General features: G+C 39.6%; 1 protein-coding gene across 1 annotated transcript in view; it reads right to left on the reverse strand.

Annotated features, from left to right (window-relative positions):
- The window catches only part of LOC149460447 (carbonic anhydrase 13-like), a 32,690-nt gene continuing 10,216 nt past the window's right edge, over positions 1 to 22,474 (reverse strand). The window contains exons 2-7 of the mRNA XM_089679718.1: positions 22,138 to 22,343; positions 13,135 to 13,253; positions 12,865 to 12,960; positions 6,985 to 7,047; positions 4,100 to 4,255; positions 1 to 562 (exon numbers count right to left, since the gene is read on the reverse strand). Of these exons, the coding sequence (XP_089535844.1) occupies positions 434 to 562; positions 4,100 to 4,255; positions 6,985 to 7,047; positions 12,865 to 12,960; positions 13,135 to 13,253; positions 22,138 to 22,330 (756 nt within the window). The 5' untranslated portion in view covers positions 22,331 to 22,343 and the 3' untranslated portion in view covers positions 1 to 433. The remainder of the gene's footprint in view (positions 563 to 4,099; positions 4,256 to 6,984; positions 7,048 to 12,864; positions 12,961 to 13,134; positions 13,254 to 22,137; positions 22,344 to 22,474) is intronic.

The raw sequence follows: 22,474 nt of genomic DNA on the forward strand, positions 1-22,474 counted from the left end.
TTGTAAGATGTAAAAAAATTAATCTTTATTGACCTCTTATTCAGAATGTAAAAAATATATAATGTAATCAATGTAGCAAACAATTATGCCACAATACAGCAAAAAGTTAAGTTTCATATACAATATATAGAGAACCATTTTTTTTAAAGTAAATAGAGCTGCTTGACAGCAAGGAGTCCCAAGTATGGTTGTTACTTATCAGGTATCATCAAGTCTAGGCAGTTTACTGTAAACACTGGATAAACTGATGGCTGCATAGAATTGCCATTTCACAATGGTAATGTAAACTTATAAGAAAACCTCTGGAACTGGATAACTCTGAGAGTAGAGAAGCCATTGCTTTCAGTATTGCACACTGTTAGTCCTTTAGTGAAGCAGATGTAGTTAAACTATCTTCATGTTGCAGCATCTTCCAATTGCAGTAGAGGTAAAATTAAGGATTACGTTTGCACGATGATTTGACCAATCTGTTTTCGAGAGGCTGGAGTTGTCTGTGGTTCTCTAGTATAAAGTCTGGATCCTCATTCTCTGATGAGCAATGCAAACCTCGGAAGTGCTGCAACTGTGGATGGAGATTAGAGAAATATTAACACTCATTTAAAAGTTTCCAAAATTTTCATTTAATGGGGTCCATGCTAGGATTCCTACGGACTATGAAGGTGGCCAATGCGTAGGAGGAATGGTGGATTCAGTGCCTTATAAAGTCAAGAAATCCATATTTCCGTGTATGCCAAAACAATCTACTACTAAAAAAAAGAAAACTAAACACTTGTCATTTCTAAGGGAATGTAAGATGTCTGAGGGTTTTCTCTGTCCCATTCTTACATCATTAAAAGAAATGTGTGGAAAGAAATATATGGGCTGCCACTGCTGTCCTACTTCTAAATATTCTTGTTGGCTTCCTGTCTCTGGCTTCAATATATTTCAAGCCACTGACTTGGAACATTATGTATAGAGACAAAGTTAGAACTCCAGGTCTGCATGCTTATTCAGGGTTGGTTACTTAAAGTATTATTAAACCCACAACAGTAAAATCAGTCTGTATATGCAGTAAAGCATGTTTGTTATACTTGCTGTGGAACCTAAGGGACTAATCCTCTGCATTGTGTAAAAAGGCTGTTTGATACTTTCATCTTTGCCCCTCCGATTGTTGAAATAACCATCGGATACAGACTGAACCAGTAGTAACATGCACATGCTCAGTTTGGTGTGTATTGCTAGAGAGGTTTTTTTTTTTTGGGGAGGGTGCATTTGATCAGCACAGGGCCAATCAGCACTGTCCAGACAGAAGGTCAGAGGTTTCACATCCTCCTAGAGCAGAAGGAAAACTCTTCTTACAAGCTTTAACCTGTGCTCTGCTGAAGTCACAAGACTGCTCTAACTGCTGATAAGAAAAGGTATTTAGCACTTTATATTTACTAAAATAATTGCACTTCCATGTTGTGTGTACTGTGGGAGACCGGATGTAGTGAATGCAGGGTCCTGGGTTTAGTAACACTTTAAAGGGGTTGATTTACTAAAGACAAATTCACTTTGCAAGCAATGCTAAACAGGGCAAGGGACTTTCCCTCAGAGTTTAGTGAATGTGATAAAATTTCACTTTGCAAAAAATACCTTTTAATGTCCAAGGAAAAAAACAAAACATCATTTTTGCTTGCTTAGGATTGGAACTAAGCTCTGGGGAAAGTTTCCATGCAAAGTGCAACTTCCTTTGCTAAGTGAACAGCCTATTTGCATTTAGTAAATCAACTCCGAAGTATCAAAACTATTGGTTTGACATGGAAATCCAGGAACTAGCATTACCAACTATCTTTTAAAGTGATATTTAGGTTGCAAGTGCTGTCATCACGCTCTAAAAATACTAGTCGCCTGGTAGTTATGCTAATGAAATGTATTCACATATTTTCTGAGTAATTGATCAAACATAAATATACAGATCTAGACTTAATTTGCCCCATACTACACACAATAGCTCATAAAATACCAAAAGTATCAATAAATAATCATGATATTCGGGCCAGTAGCATTTCGAGAAGGTGGTTGGCAGTGGTTTTCTCAAAGTACTGACTATGTATCTAGGGATCCGCTCCCCTCTACTTGTAGCTGCAACTATCACACTGTAATGTGTAATTATGTATGTCAATTCCTGACTCTTGTTGGAAAAATATCCTGGAAAGCGGAAGTGGAAAGAATGAGAGGCGGTCTCAGCCACATGTCCTGTCCATGCTACTAATACCACAACAGAAGAGATGATAATGAGGACATGCAGGACATGCGTTGGTGTTCAGCCACTGTGCAGACTTGTGGCAGCTCTCAAGTGGGCACAGCAGCCTAAGATCAACTAAGAGTGTTGAAACTGTTCACATTCCATGTAATGGGTGTTTGGAAGGACAGCCATGGTCAACACCCCGGGGTCCTCTAATCTTCAAGAGTCATCCTTAAAAAGCACATACACCCAGCACATGGGGAAAAGCTTGTTATCTTCTACCAAATGTGAGTGTATACTTTGGCTTATCTTAGTTTGGGATTAAAAACCGATTTTACACTATGGAGAATGTGTCTTTCTCTTGTTCCATGGGCTATTGAGAGATTATCATTGTGAGAGTTCCTACCTGCTTATCCACTCACTGGTCCAGAGGGAATAACTACAGTGGTGATACAGGATACCTGTGGGGTCTTAGTGCCCAGGACACCAGGCTGAAAGGAGTGCTTATACAGGGAGGATCCAAAGGTGATCCAAAAGGCTTTGTGGACCTGAGGGGTCGCCGAGTGGAGGTGAGAGGCCACTGCAGCCATTTTGGGATCGCCTATCTGTGTGTTGTGCATCCACATTTTATACGTTGCATGACCAGCAGGAGTGAAGCACTGTGTCCGTTCGTTCTCACAGAAATTGGACTGTTTACACGATTGTGTTTTATGCTATATATTATCAGAGTGTTGTGTATTTTTTGAGCACAGAGTGTTTTTCATCCCTCTGCAGGGATTCACATTTCTATGCATATAGATTTGTGTCCCAGTATTGGGTACCAGGGGTCACATTGTTGCATCCCTATAGGGATTGGGTTCACTATATCAATTATTTAGGTCACTTTATTGATCAGCTTTAGTGTCCTCTGTTTCATCTTTGCTAGGGGTTTTTTTGAGTATCCCAAGGCTCACCCTCACCCCATGCAAGCTTTAATCAGCAAATGAACTGCAAAACAGAGAAGCACGGCCTGTTACCTGGCTTAAGTGACTGTGAACTACTGTGTGCCTGGCTGCCATGTGCCTATCAGGGAATGGAACCCGGGGTTAAACAGCCAGCCCGGTCTGGGATCTGTGCTACATATGTAATTATTAATTTCTTATATAATGCTTTATTTCTATACTGGTGTACATCTACGGTATATGTTTATGGTTAAAGTAGAACTATAGGTAAAACATATTTTCTCAATTTTGATAGAGTAAGGGAGGGTTATATCTCTGTCAGATTTTATTTTGCCATCTTTGCCCCATTGCGGAGATTTCCCTTCACTTTCTGTCCCATAGTCAAAGTAGGAAGTGAGAGGAAATCCCTGCAAATTAAGGGATTTCCTTGGGGACTCCCAGGTCACCACAACGAGTGCCACGTTGGAAGATTTCCCCTCTCTTACTTTTCTGGGGACAACCCAAAATGTGTGATTTTCTTCACCCTCACTTTCAATGATAATGTTAAACAGGACAAATAGAGAGGGTGAATCTCCCCAAGAGGAGCATAGACAGCAATAAAAACTCACATATTTTCTAATCCCTCTGCACTCTATCCAAAACTAAATAAAAAAGTTTTGCATTTAGTTATACTTTAGCCTTATATGTTGGTTGCAGTTGTTCCTCTGCTTCCAGTTACTTTGTTTAGATCACTGGTTAATTTCACAGGAAGGGATCCCCCTCTGTTCAAAGAGGCCCTGTCCTGGGTGGAGGCACTGCCAACTTTATTATCACACCCACTCTTCCACTTAGTGAAGGTTCTGGTTCTCTTATTTACCTACAGGTTTAGAACAATATCTTGTTTGGGGACGGCCATTTCTCATGACCCCGCAAAAGAGGGCAGCATGTACTATTCAGATCATGAGCTTCCTACCTGCTCTGAACTGATGGAGATCGCCTCCTGGAGGACAACCCAAGTCACACATTCTGAGAATGGACTTGTTGTTAGAGATCCAAGGTATGTCCAGTAGTTTCTCTCCTTAGGCAGCAAATCTGATAGATTAAATTTCGCAAAAGGGCATTCTTTATTCTAGGAAGAACAATCACAATACTTGTTAATATAAATGATAAAATCTGATGAAAATACATTTTACTTGTATGTAACTTTATTAGTGATTAGTATGACCTATTGTTCAAATTATAATTAGTGATATGGACAAGACTGATGAATCATCCAATCACCACCCTCACAAAGTAATCATGCTGTATCTTAAAAACTTGTACTCATAAACATTTCTCTATGGCTGCAATAGACCCACCATTAAAGGTGTTACCTATAGTGCAATGTGGGTGAACAGACACAAGCATTCGTGATCCAGGGTCAGGGCTGGGCCATTCGATGCCACGGGACTGGTTGCAGTTGTCCCCTTTTCTTTGGTACTGAGAACTGCCAATATTGCTAAATGCACTTTTTCATTATTGTTGCTAAAAACAATTCAACATAACATCAAAAATGCATGTGAAGGAGTACGAGACAGAGCACACAGCCTTATGTTTACTGGGAATGGAAAAGAAGCTTGAAGTAGGGTGATGCAGCTTAGAAGAAGGTCAATTGCAGATCAAATGCATGATACCCTCACCCAACTGCTTCTCCTAGAACATCAGTAATGAGTGATTGGGATATGGTGGTGTCATGACAAAGCAGTCATTAAAGCAGTATTAAACCCAAAAACAAATATTATTATATTGTAGCATACCAATTTTCAGCCATGATGGCAGCATTAGTTTTCTTTTTTTTCTAGGCTTTCTTTCGTCTATTTTCATCTGGTGATCCTGCCAGTAAGTCTGTTGTTTTTCAAAAGAACAAGCTCTCTTGCAGGTGTAGCAGTTAGAGTATTGGGACAAACCATTTACGGGAGTGCCTAAAATGATCAGCTTTTATTTAATTATGTAAAATCTTTTTCCCAAAAAAAGCCCTTGCTGTAACTGCTTATAACGTGTTAGCTGGAGTTTGGCTTCAATGGGTTACTGTATTCAAATTTGCTAGTACATCTAACACAATGCTGCTATCCAAAGGTACCCATGTGCTCCTTCCTCCAGAGTGGAGACAGTCTAATACAGAAGCTGTATTACTGAGGAAAAAAGCCTAAAAAAAACAAATGCATCCTCCACATCTGAGGTTTGGTTAGTAATTTGTAATGTAATTTGTTTCATTTCTGGTTTTGGGTTTAATATTGCTCTAAGCCACTTAAACCTTCCTTTAGACTCCTTTCACATCGGGCAGACTCCGCCTGTGATCTGTTTGCTCTACAGGGGCTCTGTTCACTGATTCCCCATGGAGCAGGCAGATGACAGGTCTGTGTACACTCTACATAAGTGGACGCAGCGCGCTCTCCTCTATGGGTTGGCTTTCAGTTTACACCTGACTGCCATCCAATCTGATCCGGCCGGACTGAGGGGAATGGATCCCCCTTCCTTTTGTTTTTGCCATATCAGTGGTAGCCGAGTGTAAACAAACACAAGTCCGTTTATATCCTGCTACCCGGCTAATATAATGTGTAATGATGCCATAGTTTGCTGTGACAGGACCCGATCGAATGTGTAATCCTGACAGAATGGATCCCTCCAGGAGTTAACAATCCTAGCTGGTGGGCTAGCAATATTGGTAGTAACCTCTAATGTTCAGATTATGGATAACTACCCATTTTACTAACTCATCAACTTGGATTTTTAACTCTTTGAGGGATCTATCATAGTTTCACAGTTACATTGTTAGTCTGGCTGAAAAGAGACAAAAGTCCATCCAGTTCAACCATTAAAAAAAAGTTATAATCCTACACCCACAGTTGATCCAGAGGAAGGCAAAAAAAACCCAGCAAAGCATGATCCAATTTGCTCCTGCAGGGAAAAAAAATCCTTCCTGATCCCCCGAGAGGCAATCGGATATTCCCTGGATCAACTTTACCTATAAATGTTAGTATCCAGTTATATTCTGTGTATCTAAGAGAGAATCCAGGCCTTTTTTAAAGCAATCCACTAAACTGGCCAGAACCAACTCTTGAGGGAGACTATTCCACATTTTCCCAGCTTTTACTGTGAAGAAACCTTTCCGTGTTTGGAGATGAAATTTCTTTTCATCCAGATGTAAAGAGTGCCCCCTTGTCCTCTGTGATGACCTCAGGGTGAATAGCTCTACACCGAGTTCACTATACGAACCACTGATGTATTTATACATGTTGATCATATCCCCCCTTAATCTCCTATTCAGGATTATTCACCTAGTGAAAGTGAGTTCTACAATCTGGTCCAGTTGGGCAGGTACAGGCAGAGAGCTTTAGGAAGTGTGTGCAGGAGCCTGACATTGTACCTGCAATTCACTGATTGTGGGTGCAATGCTCTGAAGGCTTCTTTCAAAAAAATAAATAAATGCACATTTTTTTCTTGGGGGGAGGTGAACTTAACCTTTAAAACAACAGTAGCTGCTACATTCTCTTCAATATTTCACTCTAAGATTAATGTACAGACAAAACTAGGTTCCAGAACCAGTAGGCTTGCACAGGTCATCAAAGATGACATGGAAGTAGCATGGCCTCCTAGGATAAAGGTTATGCAGCTTTGAAATTTGATTTTACTGCAAGAAAAAGTAAATTAGAAAATGTACCTGTCCTCCTCCTATAATGATAAATAAGAACAAGCTGTGAATTTTCTACCATTTTGGAAGGCTCTAGATACCGTGTATATGCATATATGCCTTGGGGTTGTGGCTCTAAGCACCCAGTCTAAAGTATACTTGTTCCATCTGCTGTTTCTGATATATACCTTTGTTTTTACTTTGTCCAGATTATCAATTATATTTTGTAGTACAGGATTTGATTCTCCAATCTGCAATAAAACACAGATACAGACACTGATTGTAATTAAAGTAGTGTGATAGCCATTATTACAGAAGCACATGAAAGAAAAAATTACTCAATTTGAACTATGATCTGTAGGTAAAAGCCATCAATTTAATCAACTAATGTTTTACCAACATGTTTACAGGACTCTTTTCCTGCATGATGAAATTATTTTTATGCTGTGCACTTTGATCCCTCTTTGATTCACTGCTGTAACCATATTCCTGATCTTTTTTTTTCAGATAAGGTACAGCGGGTAAAATAAGTATTGAACATGTCAGCATTTTCTCACTAAATATATTTCCAAAGGTGCTACTGACATGAAATTTTCACCACATGTTGGTAACACATGCAATACATGCATACAAGAAACCAAAACAACTACGTTTAGAAATTAAGTTATGTGTAATAAAATGGAATGACACAGGGAAAAAGTATTGAACACATGAAGAAAGGGAGGTGCACAAAGGCATGGAAAGCCATGAAACCAGCTGAAATCTATCAGTAATTAGAAAGCAATCCTGCCCCTTTTCAGTGCAAATTAATATGAGCTGGTTCAGTTTCAACTTGATGGCCTATAAAAAGGTGCCTCAATACCAAGGCGTCACACAAGAAACATCTCATGATGGGTAAAAGCAAAGAGCTCTCAACACCTTTGCAACCTTATTGTTGCAAAACATATTAGCAGGAATTACCAGGTACAATTGTTTCAAAGAAAACAATAAGTAATGCACTCAACCACCATGACCTGTATGCATGCTCACCATGCAAGACTCTATTGCTGAAGGAAAAGGATATTGAAGCTCTTTTAAATTTTGCTGCACAACATTTAGACAAGCCTGTGAAATACTGGGAGAATATAGTCTGGTCAGATGAGACCAACATTGAACTCTTTGGATGCCATAATACACATCATATTTGGAGTTCAAATAACACTGCACATCACCCCAAAAACACCATACCAACAGTAAAGTTTGGAGGTGGGAACATCATGCTGTGGGGCTGTTTTTCAGCATATGGTACTGGCAATCTTCATATTATTGAAGGAAGGATGAATGGAAAAATGTACCTAGACGTTCTTGATAAAAATCTGCTGCCATTTACCAGGATGATGAAGATGAAACAAGGATGGACATTTCAGCAAGACAATGATCCCAAACACAAAAGCCATGGAAACTCTCAATTGGTTTCAAAGAAAGAAAATAAAGCTGCTAGAATGGCCCAGTCAATCACCTGACTTGAATCCAATAGAAAACCTAAGGAAAGAACTAAAGATCAGAGTTCATAGAAGAGGCCCATGGTAACTTCAAAACTTGACTATTTGTGTGGAAGAATGGGCTAAAATCACACCTGAGCAATGCATGCGACTAGTTTCTCCAAACAGGAAGCGTCTTGAAGCTGTCATTACCAACAAAGGATTTTGCACAAAGTATTAAATACATTTCAGTTAGTGTGTTCAAAACCTTTTCCCTGTTTCATTCCATTTTACTACACATAACTTAATTTCTGAATTTATTTGTTTTGGTTTCTTTGTATGTATGGATTGCATGGGTTGCTACCAACATGTGGTGACAATTTCATGGCACTAGCACCTTTAGAAATATATTTACTGAGAAAAATGGTGACATATTCAATACTTATTTTACCCGCTGTATACTGACAGTAAGGCAGGCCATAAATGACTCCAATCCCCCAACCACACAAATCATTCCTGCTGAGCCTTTCTGTGCTGACAGAGGGGAGACGTCCCTGCCCTCACAATACACTCATGCTATAGCCGGCAGTGCTGTTCAAATGAAAATATTCCAACAGGCCGATTGTACACAAGTCAACCAATAAATCGACTTGTGTACAACCAGCCTGCCCATACATGGATCAAATTTCAGCCAGTCCCTGCTGAACTGGCTGAATTTAAATCCATGTAGGACTAGCCTAACTTTTCAGCTGCAATTAAAATGTCTGTTGATAAACAGCTTCTTCAAGGTAAAACTGTCACCGCAGATCCCATTTGAGACTACAAAAAGAATCATTTTATTGATAAATTCACCAAGCACATACCCTCTTTCTTCGCTCCAACCCTATGTTCCCACTTTCTGCCTTTTCCTTCTCTGTCTCTCATACCAGACCAATTTCCAGCCTAAGTGGAGGACCAGTTTCTCCATACTAGGCCTAAACCTGAACTATTGTGATCATTTATTTTACACTGTACTGCTGCATTCCCTCCAAATCAGTTTCAATAAAACATTATTCTGTAATAAAAATGAAGTAGGACTGCATCCCTTGTCAACACCAACATCTCTGATTAAATTGTAAATTATCTTCTCACTGTCTAGCCTGACCAGGACTGGGCACTATCATGTTACACATGCATTCTGTTTGTTTGCCTTTATTCATTTTGTCCCTACCACCCTCCATAGCTAGGGGATGCCCTATACATTTAGTCCCACCCTTCTTTTTCATGCTTTAGCCTCCATTCACAACATGCTTTCTGCTGGAGCTACACATACTATGATTTTTTTGATGCACAGTGGCTAAATGGTTAACACTTCTGCCTGGCAGCACTAGGGTCATTGGTTTGAATCCCAACCACGGCACCACCTGCCTGGAGTTTGCATGTTCTCCCTGTGCCTGTGTGGGTTTCCTCTGAGTACTCCGGATTCCTCCCACACTCCAAAGACATGCTGGTAGGTTAATTGGATCCTGTCTAAATTGGTTCCAGTATGTGTATGTATGTATGAATGTAAGTTAGGGTTAGATTGTACGCCCCTTGAGGGTTAGGTACTGATGTGAATGTACAATATATATATATATATATATATATATATATATATATATATGTATGTGTAAATCGCTATGTAAATTGATGGCGCTATATAAGTACCTGTAATAAATAAATAATAACTAAAATAAATATTCATCTGTTATGATCTGCACAAGTTTTGCTTTAAAGCTTTCTAAAATCTGCAAGATGACATTTGGATCAAGTCACTGTTTTCCAAGCTACTGAGACTGTAAGTTAACCTATTACAGACATCACACTCTCAGTGTTTGGATTGCGGAAGCAGAACAAGCAACATTTATATCTTTCAGGGCCTAGAGTTTGTGTTCCAGTCTTTGTACATATGCCAGGCCAGTCATAGAAAGTAATAACTGATCTGTACCTACCCCCTAGCAATATATGCAAAGACTATAAAATAAATCTCAGTGAGTGAATCGTAAACGCCTTACTTAATTTGAGTTTCTCAGTCTTCCAGCAGGTTGTAGTCTTTGAGAGATAATACTTTGGTTGTGAAAGAGTACTTCCAAATATATGGTTTAATGTCAGTAATAGAACAAATCAGTTATATAATGAACTGATTCTCAAAAATAACATATAAAGCACTATTTCACACTTTTTATTAGCTGGATTAAATATCATTTTCTGGAAAGGCTTTCAAGTATACACCAATCAGCCATTAAACTATGCCCACAGACAGGTAAAGTGAATAACACTAATTATCTTACTACAATGGCAACTGAGAGTGAATATATTAGGCAGCAAGCGAACATGTTGTCTTTGAAGTTGATGTGTTGAAAGCAAAAAAAATGAGTTAGCATAAGGATTTGAGCAACTTTGACAAGGGTCAAATTGTAATAGCTAGATGACTGGGCCAGAGCATTTCCAAAATTGTGCATTGCAGTTTGTTGTGTATGGGGCTGCATGGCTGCAGACTGGTCAGGGTTCCCATGCTAACCCATGTCCACAACCAAAACAGCCTACAATTGGCACGTGAGCATCAGAACTGGAGCACAGAAAAATGGAAGGAGGGGGCCTGATACGATGAATCATGTTTACATTTATATCATGTGGGTGGTCAGGTGCGTGTTCATCACTGAACAGGAGATAACACTAGGATGCACTGTGGGTTGAAGGCAAGCCAACGGTGGTAGTGCGTGCTTGGTCAATGTTCTGCTGGTAAATGGGTTGGATCCTGCCATTTATGTGGACGGTACTTTGGAATCCATGCCTCAGTGGGTCAGGGCTGCTACTCAATATTAGGCGGGTGGTCATAATTTTATGACTGATCGGTATATAGACATCTAGGCTTGAGCAATATACAACGGGTAGAGAAAAGTATCACCCCCTTTTAAAATATTCACATTTTGTTGCTTTACAGCCCAACATGCAGACAGACACAGTGTTTGTTTTATCCAAGTGAAAGATATAACACCAACATTTCAGAAAAAAACTCAGGTGTAGCTAATCATTTTCTCAATGGCACACAAAGCCATTTAACTTTCAACTGTGATCAGCTGTGGTCATTTTGATTAGCTCAGAATGAAAAGAGCTTTCCTGCAGCATTTCAGTCCCTGGTAGTGCAACTGAAGCAAACAATCAACTATGGGTGGCAAGGCACTGTCAAAAGATCTCCAGGATAAAGTTGTGACAGGCACAAGTTAAGAGATGGATACATAAAAAATTCAAAGGCTTTATCAATACCTAGAAGCACAGTGAAGTCTATTATTAAGAAGTGGGAGGTATTTGGTACAACACAGACTCTCCTTGGATCTGGACATCTCTCCAAACTGGATGAAAGAGCCAGGAGGAAACTGGTCAGAGAAGCTACCAAGAGGCCTACAGCAACTTTGAAGCAGTTGCATGAATGTATGACAACAAATGGTCATTGTGTGCATGTGACAACAATATCACAAATTCTCCACAAATGTGGCTTGTAGAGGAGGGTTGAAGATTCTGAGGCCACATGGAAAAAGGTGTTATGGTCAGATGAGACTAAAATTTAATTATATGGCCTTTTAGGCAGAATAAAATAAAGTAAGATAAATCCTGCGATATTACAGTTTATTTATAGGCCAAACTTTTTTCTTTTACTTTGGGGTAAAGTGGGGAAGGTTTAGAACCATTGTCAAGTTTATATTGTCTGTGTTCCCAGAACAGGGATACAACAGACTAAGGGAATTCCCCTACTGTGTAGAGACTTACTCTGACTTCCTGTTCTGTATCCATGATAGGAAGTGAAGGAAAATCTCTCAAACTGGACACGGTTTGCATAAAAATGATCTGAAAGGAGTTTTATCCCTTCCCCACTCTATCCAAAGCTGAAAGTTTTGGTATACAGTATATTCGCTTTAAGGCATTTGGCAAGCCCTTCATGAACTTTGTCTGTGTGCTTATGGGTGGAGAAAAGGTTTCATAGACCATGGTGGGCCAATATTGTTCAGAATCCAATGTAACCCTTAGGTTAAATCAGCTTAAAAAAGTACCTATTTTTTTTTTACAGTATTCAGTCACAGATGGGACAAAATATAGCCTCACCTCCCTCTGCATTCCTTGTGCCGATGTTTGCCTTGAGCAAGTGCTGGAAGCCAGAGAAAAGCGATTGCGAGCAAAGAAGTTGTCTCTTTGCTAGCTGTTGTTTCGGGCAGCAATGCACCAAGTGGGGGAGGCCCTGTTCAACATCACGGCTAGTGTTACAGTGGACCTAGGAAGATGGGACTAAGTACTACATGTACTTTGTCCCATTGGGAACTGAATAATGTAAAATAGTTATATTTCTTCTTTAGTACATTCCGGGTGAATAAACTTGGAGGAAAAGCTGAAGCCCTAAACAATTAAGTTGTGGTTTCCCAGTATGTTTTTCAAGGCTTGTTTATTTGATATAGATATTCACTTGTATATATATGGTGATTTCTGCGACTGCAATAAAGATGCAACTGTGTACTTTAAAATGTATTGATTGCTACCGATAAAAAATAAATAAATTATACAAAAAATTATTAGATACATAAAAGTTGATCAGAATACCTTTAGTAGCACCCCTATTACAGCCAAACCATCGGAATGCTTAGTGGCTTCCTCAAAGGATGAATATTTTTTGGAATTCCAATGAACGATATGCAGCTTGGAGAACAAAAAAAACAATATAAGTGTAAATAATTTATATGAAGAAATTAGGATGCTGCAATAAGTTATTATTATTTTTACTATTGTCAGCATATCTGTGGACCCCCTATTGTAATATTAATGATAGTAAATGGGCCAGTTTGCTTCTTCCCCATACTTGGACCATCTTACCTCAGCAGGATATGTTTGGCCATCTATTACGTGCTCAGATCCATCTCTGTCTGATGTTCCCCAGTGAAAATGGAATTGCCGCAAGCGATAATGGCTAGTCAGTGGCCCTGCACTCAGTACTACAAGAAAGAAGGATCAATAAGCCCTGTTATAGCAGAACACATTGTAGAGAACAAGTATTGAAGGCTATGAAGCATTATATTTAAGGCTGCAAATAAAGTGCAAATCCTTGAAACATTAGAAATCAATATGAGAAATATCAGATCTAACCAGGAAACTTTAATCTGAACTAAAACTAGCTAATCTGAGTTTTATGAATTTCACTGCAACAAGATACCAGAGAGCTTGTCATGTGTGGGGTGGGTGTGTCTATTTCCTAAATATGTTGTGCGTAACTTCTCCTTTCTGCCTTATGCATTGTCAATCAGAATCAAACATCATCAATCAGATCCAAACAAGGTATCTTTAAATCTGACAGGTGACTCCCAAGGAATTTCTTTGCACTAAGGCTCTGATCAGGCTTTCTGCAAGTGAAACAACAAATCTACAATACATGTTTGGAGAACACTTCGCAATCATGCAAAAAGGTTCCCAGATCATTAAATTATCCATAAAAAAGGGAGAGAAGTGCACTACAGTTGTATCTAAATGCAAGATTAAGCTTTTTCCTCCTTTCATTTCCTGGCCACTTCTGGACATTTTTTAGTAAAACCACCAATTGAACTATAATAGAAAGTGTGTGCAGGGAAAGCTGAGAGCAGTCAGAAGGCGTCTTGTAGGAACCATCCACTTTTCTAATTTAGAAGTCCATACATTTTAACGCCAAGTCCTGGCCTCCTAACAACAGGGTCTTTATGCCTGGCAGCTAGGAAGGACTGGCCCATGACATGACCACTGGGTTATCACAGTGGTCACATGATAGGGAGCCGGTCCCACCATTTCCCTATCATTAGTAGAGACAGATAGCTGTCTTTGACAGCTTGGTCACTGTGCTTAGAGCCCATAGTAAGCACACTCTTGGATTAGAAAGCTCTGCCACCCATTGGCACATACAGTATGTGCAGCAACGCACTCTCTTTGCCACCACATATATGTGTTATGTGGGAAGCAAGAGGTTATGGAGTTATGCATGCAATGTAAAGCAGATCACATGCTGCACCCAGAGCTCATTCTAACATTCTTTTCTACAAAATACATAAATATATAAATCACACAACACAATGGTCAGAACACAGACGAGCATAAACAATGTATAAATAAAGCCCTGCCAAAAATAATAGTCATTTCAGACCTTATGTATCAAAATGTTCTCACAAAGAGCTCATTTACACCATATCATGCATTATAATTCACATCATGACCGGCATTAAAACATGCAGTATGGTGCATTGCAATGCAAAATGAGTCGCACTCCAATACACTGCAATGCACAGGTACATATGCTCTGTGTGTTCAGACTCAAACTCAGTCCCGATATAGAAACTAGGAAAAACTAAAAGGAGTAGAACATAGACACACAGAAAGGGAAAATTAGGGAGGAGAAAGAAGAGAGGAGGGAAAGGAAGAAAAGGGGGAAGAAAAGGGAGCATCCAGGTACATTGCCTTTCACGCTCTATGTACATAAGGGGACTGGCCCAACAACAATAGTCTAGGGGGTGGGGAATCTCCTGTTTCACCAGATGAATCAGCAATGTTTTCTTGAATCTATGTCTCGAAAAGGTGTGAGAGATGTAGCAGGTGTTTTGCTTGATTAGTGAGGTCATTCATTCTTCCATGTCTCCGTGTCATGGAAGTCTCCGTGACATGGACAGTCTCCATGTCACAGTGGGGGAGATTTCCCAAAACTGGTACACTCAGAATCTGATGCAGCTGTGCATGGCAGCCAAGTAGCTTCTAATTTCAGCTTGTTCAATCAACCTCTTGGCGCTGATGTCAACAAATATGCGGCCTCGCAGAACTGGGATTTTTTCCGTGAAGCTGTATAATTGCATATCTGTCTTTGTGCTGGGAGCAAAGACCCAGGGTGTCACTGAGAGCCCTGGGTCCCATATTAATGATTGGGACCCAGAATTCCCAATTTTGGGTCACTTGATAGCTGTGATAGCCTCTGATTGGCTATCACAGTGATCAGTAACTGGGAAGCTCACCCCTGTGTTTGCTTTCTCTCTGAATGGAGAAGATACATTGTATCTCTCTCTCCTTGCAGAGAAAAAAAAAAAACAACAGTGTGTAAAAAAAAATAATTATATATGTATATACAGTTGTGTTCAAAATAATGCCTGGTAGTACAAGTGTTGGTATAGAGATGGGGGCAGCAGCCTGTACAAATCGTGGAACGGCCGCAACTGTCAGCCTTCACTGCCTCTCAATGCAAATTGTCTGTCTCCAGGCTGTGCAGTTACAAGCTTATAGCCACAGCATGTCATTGACTTGTACAGTTGTGTTCAAAATAACAGCAGTGTGTTGAAAAAAGTTATTAAGCTCAAAATCCTTCTAATAGCTTTTATTTCCATACACACAAATGCATTCTATTCCAAATCAAAACATGAAGAAAAATATATCAAATTTGTGTTTTTCCTCTAAAAAAATTGAAGAAAAGTGAATATTAAACTGTTCAAAAAAATAGCAATGTTTGTATTCTTCTTTACAAACTCAAACATTGTATACACTGTAACCAGCATGTACAACATTTGCTGCCTTCCTTCCTTAAATAACGGCAATAATTTCCACCTGTTTTTCAAAGAATGAATGACCTCACTAATAGAACTCCACACTGCTATTATTTTGAACATGCCCCTTTCAATGAGTGATTAAATTACACAGAATCAGCAGCATGCATGTCATGACTGTTGGGTCTGTTGGATTTTTATTACTCTACTACACCTGCTAGTAAATTATTTGCCATGTAGAAAAATCATTTTTACCAAAAACAGTGATTGATCAGGTTAGTGATGTCTGACTGCTATTATTTTGAACACAACTGTGTATGTATATATATATATATATATATATATATATATATATATGAGAAAAAATAACTAGATCAAGGTTTGATCTAGGTCAGTGCCAGGGTTAGTGTTTGGGTCAAAGGTCAGAATTTAAATTTTTTTTAAAATTAGTATCAGTGTCAACGTTAGTGTGTTTTAGGTAGGACAAAAAAAAAAAAAGCAAAGTGCGCACTATTGTTTCTGGCCTGTACTATGGGTACAAACAACAAATAACATACACATATGTGGTATTGCTGCGATCGTCAGGAGCTGGAGAATTTTTTTTTGTTCTTTGGTGGTAGGTTATGGTAGTAACAAGAAACACACAACTAAGTTTTAAAAGAAAATTTTTTTTCCTATTTTGGGCTAGTTTTCCTTTGATAATAAAAAAAAAATCTGGAGATGTATGGTTTTACTAACACATGTCAAAGTTGAAAAATTTTACTTAGGCATTAGGATTTGTTTTACCATTAGATGTGAAGGGGTTAAGCTTTGGCAATAAAACCTGGAAACTGATTGGTTTCTATGAAGAGCTGCACCAGATTTTGTACCCTCCATTTTTAGTATCTCAACCCTCATCCGTCAGTTGATTATTTCTGGCACCAAAAGCCCCAGAGATTATCACATATCCAAAATATATTAAGGCCCACAGTTCTGTGCAATTCCTATCTGACTCAGACCCATTCATTTGAATGCACGGAAATCACACTGGATCGCACCAAAAGTAGTACATGTAAACTTTTCAAAAACACCCTGATTTGCATGGTACTGCAGTTCCAAGCGATCAGATGCAAGCAAAAGCACTGGGTATGTAATCTGCATTTAGGGTGTCTTTAGGATTACATTCACACCCGCAGCAGATCACGTACCCAGTGCATTTGAAAAGCTGCTCCAGAAACGAAAATGAAAAGTTAACAAACCCTGAGGACAGGTTTGCATCTGATTGCTTCTACAGTTCTTTTTAACAATGCATTCACATTGCATTCTAATGCATTCACAGCTTTCTAATTAGTGTATAGAATAGACGCACATACAGGTGAAACTCGAAAAAATTTGAATATCGTGCAAAAGTTCATTTATTTCAGTAATACAACTTAAAAGGTGAAACTAATATATGAGATAGACTCATTACATGCAAAGCAAGATAATTCAAGCTGTGATTTGTCATAATTGGGATGATTATGGTTTACAGCTCATGAAAACCCCAAATCCACAATCTCAGCAAATTAGAATATTACATGCAATCAATAAAACAAGGATTGTACATAGAACAATATCGGACCTCTGAAAAGTAGAAGCATGCATATGTACTCAGTACTTGGTTTGGGCTCCTTTTGCAGCAATTACTGCCTCAATGCAGCGTGCCATGGAAGCTATCAGCCTGTGGCACTGCTGAGGTGTTATGGAAGACCTGAAAGCTTCAATAGCGGCCTTCAGCTCTTCTGCATTGTTCGGTCTCATGTCTCTTATCTTTCTCTTGGCAATGCCCCATAGATTCTCTATGGGGTTCAGGTCAGGCGAGTTTGCTGGCCAATCAAGCACAGTAATCCCACGGTCATTGAACCAGGTTTTATTGCTTTTGGCAGTGTGGGCAGGTGCCAAGTCCTGCTGGAAAATGAAGTCAGCATCCCCATAAAGCTTGTCTGCGGAAGGAAGCATGAAGTGCTCCAAAATCTCCTGGTAGACGGCTGCATTGACCCTGGACTTAATGAAGCACAGTGGACCAACAGCAACAGATGACATGGCTCCCCAAATCAACACAGACTGTGGAAACTTCACACTGGACTTCAAGCATCTTGCAGTGTGCCTCTCCATTCTTCCTCCATACTCTGGGTCCTTGGTTTCCAAATGAGATGCAAAAGTTGCTCTCATCAGAAAGGACCACTGAGCAACAGACCAGGCCTGTTTTTCTTTAGCCCAGGTAAGACGCTTCTGACGTTGTTCGTTGTTCAGGAGTGGCTTGACAAGAGGAATACGACATTTGAAGCCCATGTCCAGGATCCGTCTGTGTGTGGTGGCTCTTGATGCACTGACTCCAGCCTCAGTCCACTCCTTGTGAAGGTCCCCAACACATTTGAATAACCTTTTCCTGACAATCCTCTCCAGGCTGCAGTCATCCCTGCTGCTTGTGCACCTTTTTCTTCCACACTTTTCCCTTCCACGTAACTTTCTATTAATGTGCTTTGATACAGCACTTTGGGAACATCCAGCTTCTTATGCAATTACCTTTTGAGGCTTTCCCTCCTTATGGAGGGTGTCAATGATGGTTTTTTGTACAACTGTCAGGTCAGCAGTCTTTCCCATGATTGTGATTCCTACTGAACCAGCCTGAGAGTCCATTTAAAGGCTCAGGAACCCTTTGCAGGTGTTATGGCTTAATTGGGGAAAGAACAAAAAGAGGGCGCACAGGCCTAGTGCATTACCATAAAAAATGTTTAATAAAAAATAAAGTAGGTGTTGTACTCACAAACGACAATATAGTCAAGGCACATCATAGAAGAACAGCTGGATCAACACCGCGCTGAGTAACAGTCCACAATAGGGAGTTTAGACATCCAAAAGTCTGACGCGTTTCGAGGACTTGCCTCTTCCTCAGAGCCACTGAGGAAGAGGCAAGATGTGCCTTGACTATATTGTCGTTTGTGAGTACAACACCTACTTTATTTTTTATTAAACATTTTTTATGGTAATGCACTAGGCCTGTGCGCCCTCTTTTTGTTCTTTCCCCATTCAGTATATTTGGATTCCCCCGGTCCATTTGAGGGCAGCAAGGTGTGCATGTTCCAGGACATTCTTAATGTGGTTGTAGCATCGAGTCCATCCCCAAGCGCAGGAGCATTTGTGTTTGCTGGTTATGGCTTAATTAGCTGATCAGAGTGGGATACTTTGAGCCTAGAATATTGCACCTTTTCACAATATTCTAATTTTCAGAGATTGTGGATTTGGGGTTTTCATGAGCTGTAAGCCATAATCATCACAATTATGACAAATCATGGCTTGAACTATCTTGCTTTGCATGTAATGAGTCTATCTCATATATTAGTTTCACCTTTTCACCTAAGTTGCATTACTGAAATAAATGAACTTTTGCACGATATTCTAATTTTTTGAGTTTCACCTGTACAGTGCCTTGAAAAAGTATTCATACCCTTGAAATTTTCCATATTTTTTCATGTTACTAACAAAAATGTTAATGTATTTTATTGGGATTGTATGTGATAGACCAACACAAAGTGGCACATAATTGTGAAGTGGAAGGAAAATGATAAATGGGTTTCAAAATGTTTTACAAAGAAATATCTGAAAACTGTGGTGTGCATTTGTGTGCAATTACAGCTGCAAGTCTTTTTGGGGATGTTTCTACTAGCTTTGCACATCTAGAGAGTGAAATTTTTGCCCACTCTTCTTTGCAAAATAGCTCAAGCCCTGTCAGATTTGATGGAGAGCATCTGTGAACAGCAATTTTTTAAGTCTTGCCACAGATTCTCAATTGGATTTAGGTCTGGACTTTGACTGGGTCATTTCAGCACATGAATATGCTTTGATCTAAACCATTCCAATGTAGCTCTGGCTGTATGTTTAGGGTCATTGTCCTGCTGGAAGATAAACCTCCAGCCCAGTCTCAACACTTTGCAGACTCTAACAGATTCTCTTCTAAGATTGCCCTGTATTTGGCTCCATCCATCTTCCCATGAACTCTGACCAGCTTCCCTGCCCCTGCTGAAGAAAAGCATCCCCACAACATGATGCTGACACCACTATGTTTCACGCGCGGGGATGGTGTGTTCAGGGTGATGTGCAGTGTTAGTTTTCCGGCACACATAGCGTTTTGCTTTTAGGCCAAAATTTTAAATGTTGGTCTCATCTGATCAGAGAACATGCAGTGTTGTGCATTGCAATGCAAAATTAATTGCACTCCAATCATATACAATCCCAATAAAACACATTTACATTTTTGGTTTTAACATGACAAAATGTGGAAAATTTCAAGGGCTATGAATACTTTCAAGGCACTGTATATACAGTGTAGTTGATTTACCAAGGGTTCATTCACATTGTGCAGTGAAGGATATTTTACTGCATTGTAAAACATCTTTCACCATATGGACACACAGGAAACAGTTGTCTCCCATGTGTCCATTGACACTGCAATGCAGCCTAGGGCTGCTCTGCTGCGATACAATGCAGACATGCTGTATTTTATCACAGCGCACCATAAAGAATTGGATGCACTGTACGAACATGAATTCAATTTACATTTTGTACACTTCAAATAAAGTTTGTACAAAAAAAAGGCAGTTGTGTGATGTGTTGATGGACAGCTGCCGGAGCAGTAAAGTGCTTTGGTACTGTCCATTATAGTGTGAACCCGGCTTAAAAGAGTAAAGTATGTTTACATTGCAAAGTGAATTTTCACCTAACTTAATGAGGTGAAGTTTACTGGAAATTAACTTTTCTAAGCACACCCAATCACATGCAAAGAACATTAAAAATAAAATCAGCTAATTCTAGACAGGGTTATATTATAAATAGTTGCATATAGCTTGGACCAATGTAACTACAGTATTTATAGACCATACCTGGCCAATGCCCCTGGAAGCTGGAAATTACAGAAATAGACCTCACTACTCCAGTGATCCCCACTTGCTTCTGTGTCCTGTGCTGAGCAGCTGACCTGATGCATTGTGAACACAGGAGGTCAGCTGATGAGCCTGGGTGCCCTTCAGAGAATGGTCTGCATTTTCAGTATGAATTCAAAGCGTTCTCTGATTGGACAAGGAGGTGAGCGTGAAGTCACCCCATGCCCATCTGACTCATCCAATCAGAGAATGCTTTGCATTCATTCAGAAAATGCAAAGCATTCTCTTAAAGGCGTCCATGCCAAACTCCTGTGTTCAGCAAGCAAGAGCGCTGACGTTCAGAGGCGGACTGACAACTCATGGGGCCCCCGGGTAATAGGGGATCATGGGGCCCCTGTGTCCTTGCCCAAACTCAAAAAAGCCTATGAAAAAGGTACCAGGGGCATCTCATGGGGCCTCCTACTGACCCCGGGCCCTCGGGCAGTGCCCGAGTTTCCAAATGGTCAGTCCGCCCCTGCTGACGTTCACCACTGGACCCAACAGCAAGTGGAGATCACTGGAGAAGTAGTGTCTACTATAGTGATTTCTAGCTTCCAGGGAAATTGGCCAGGTACTGTATGGTATATACATAGTTACATTGGTACAAGGTGGACAAAAGTAACTATGTATAAAATAGCCATGTGTGGAATAATTATTTTGATTTCACTTAGCTATACCTCATTCGTTAAGCTAAGTGAAAATATACATTGCAATGTGAACATGCTCTTCTCCTTTTGTAAAATGATCCTTTTATCTCTAATCTCAGGGACTGCTTATCCTTTACTAAATGTATTGAAAGGGTGCCTAAAAGGCTTCTTCTGGTAAGAGTCCATTAGTCTGCAATGATGCAGGCATACATTTAAATGTTAAGTAATGTGTTGCAAAGCGCAATAACATGTTGCACCATTCTGTTGCACATAGAGTTCCATGGAGTGTATTTTAAATAAAGTTTAAAAGTAAGTTTTGTGATCACTATAACAATACATCACAGTACCTGTGCACAACACACACCATGCACTGGCTGGTATGAATGGGCCCTTGAGGAGCCAAAGCCTGTCCTTCAAACATCTGATCACATGCAACGAACATTTTAAAAAATAGTTTTCTATCAATGAGCTGCTTTAGGCTGATGCAGATTTATAAGACTTAACACAAAAATCAGTCCTTTAGTTAATGACTTCCCATATGTCTGTGTTCCTGAGCAATGAGGCAGACTGACATGTGCAGCAAACTATATATAAATTGGTGAGTCAGCCAAACAGTCATTTGAGAAATACAGGTTTAACATAATGACAACTTATGGATTGGCCTATCACCAACTTTTATAATACAATATTGTAATAGCTATGAAAGAAATACTTACATATTCATTTTTAATTAGTGTATTTTAAACCTACCTGACCTATCACTTGAGTCATCAAACTCCACATTGAAGCAATGCCCAACGTTAATAATTCTTTTGGAGCTATTTGGATCGTACTGGATGAACAGGGGCTTCAAAGAAGAATCATACTTGGCTCTTGTAGTCTGAATATTTATTGGGGACTGACGAGAGAGAAAATCAGCAGTGCTGGAGGTACACACACCCATGTCTGGATTTCTTCTGCAAAGAAAAAACATCTTTTACTATGTAAAACAAAAATTGATTTGAGAGGTTTTTTTTTTTTTTTTTTACAAGGTGTTTAGTAAGCAGACATACTATACTCCATTTAAAACATTTACATTCATTTATAT

The sequence above is a fragment of the Staurois parvus genome, unplaced genomic scaffold (genome assembly GCF_062004578.1).
Source record: "Staurois parvus isolate SC_StPar_1 unplaced genomic scaffold, SC_StPar_1.0 ptg000230l, whole genome shotgun sequence".
Lineage (NCBI taxonomy): Eukaryota > Metazoa > Chordata > Amphibia > Anura > Ranidae > Staurois > Staurois parvus.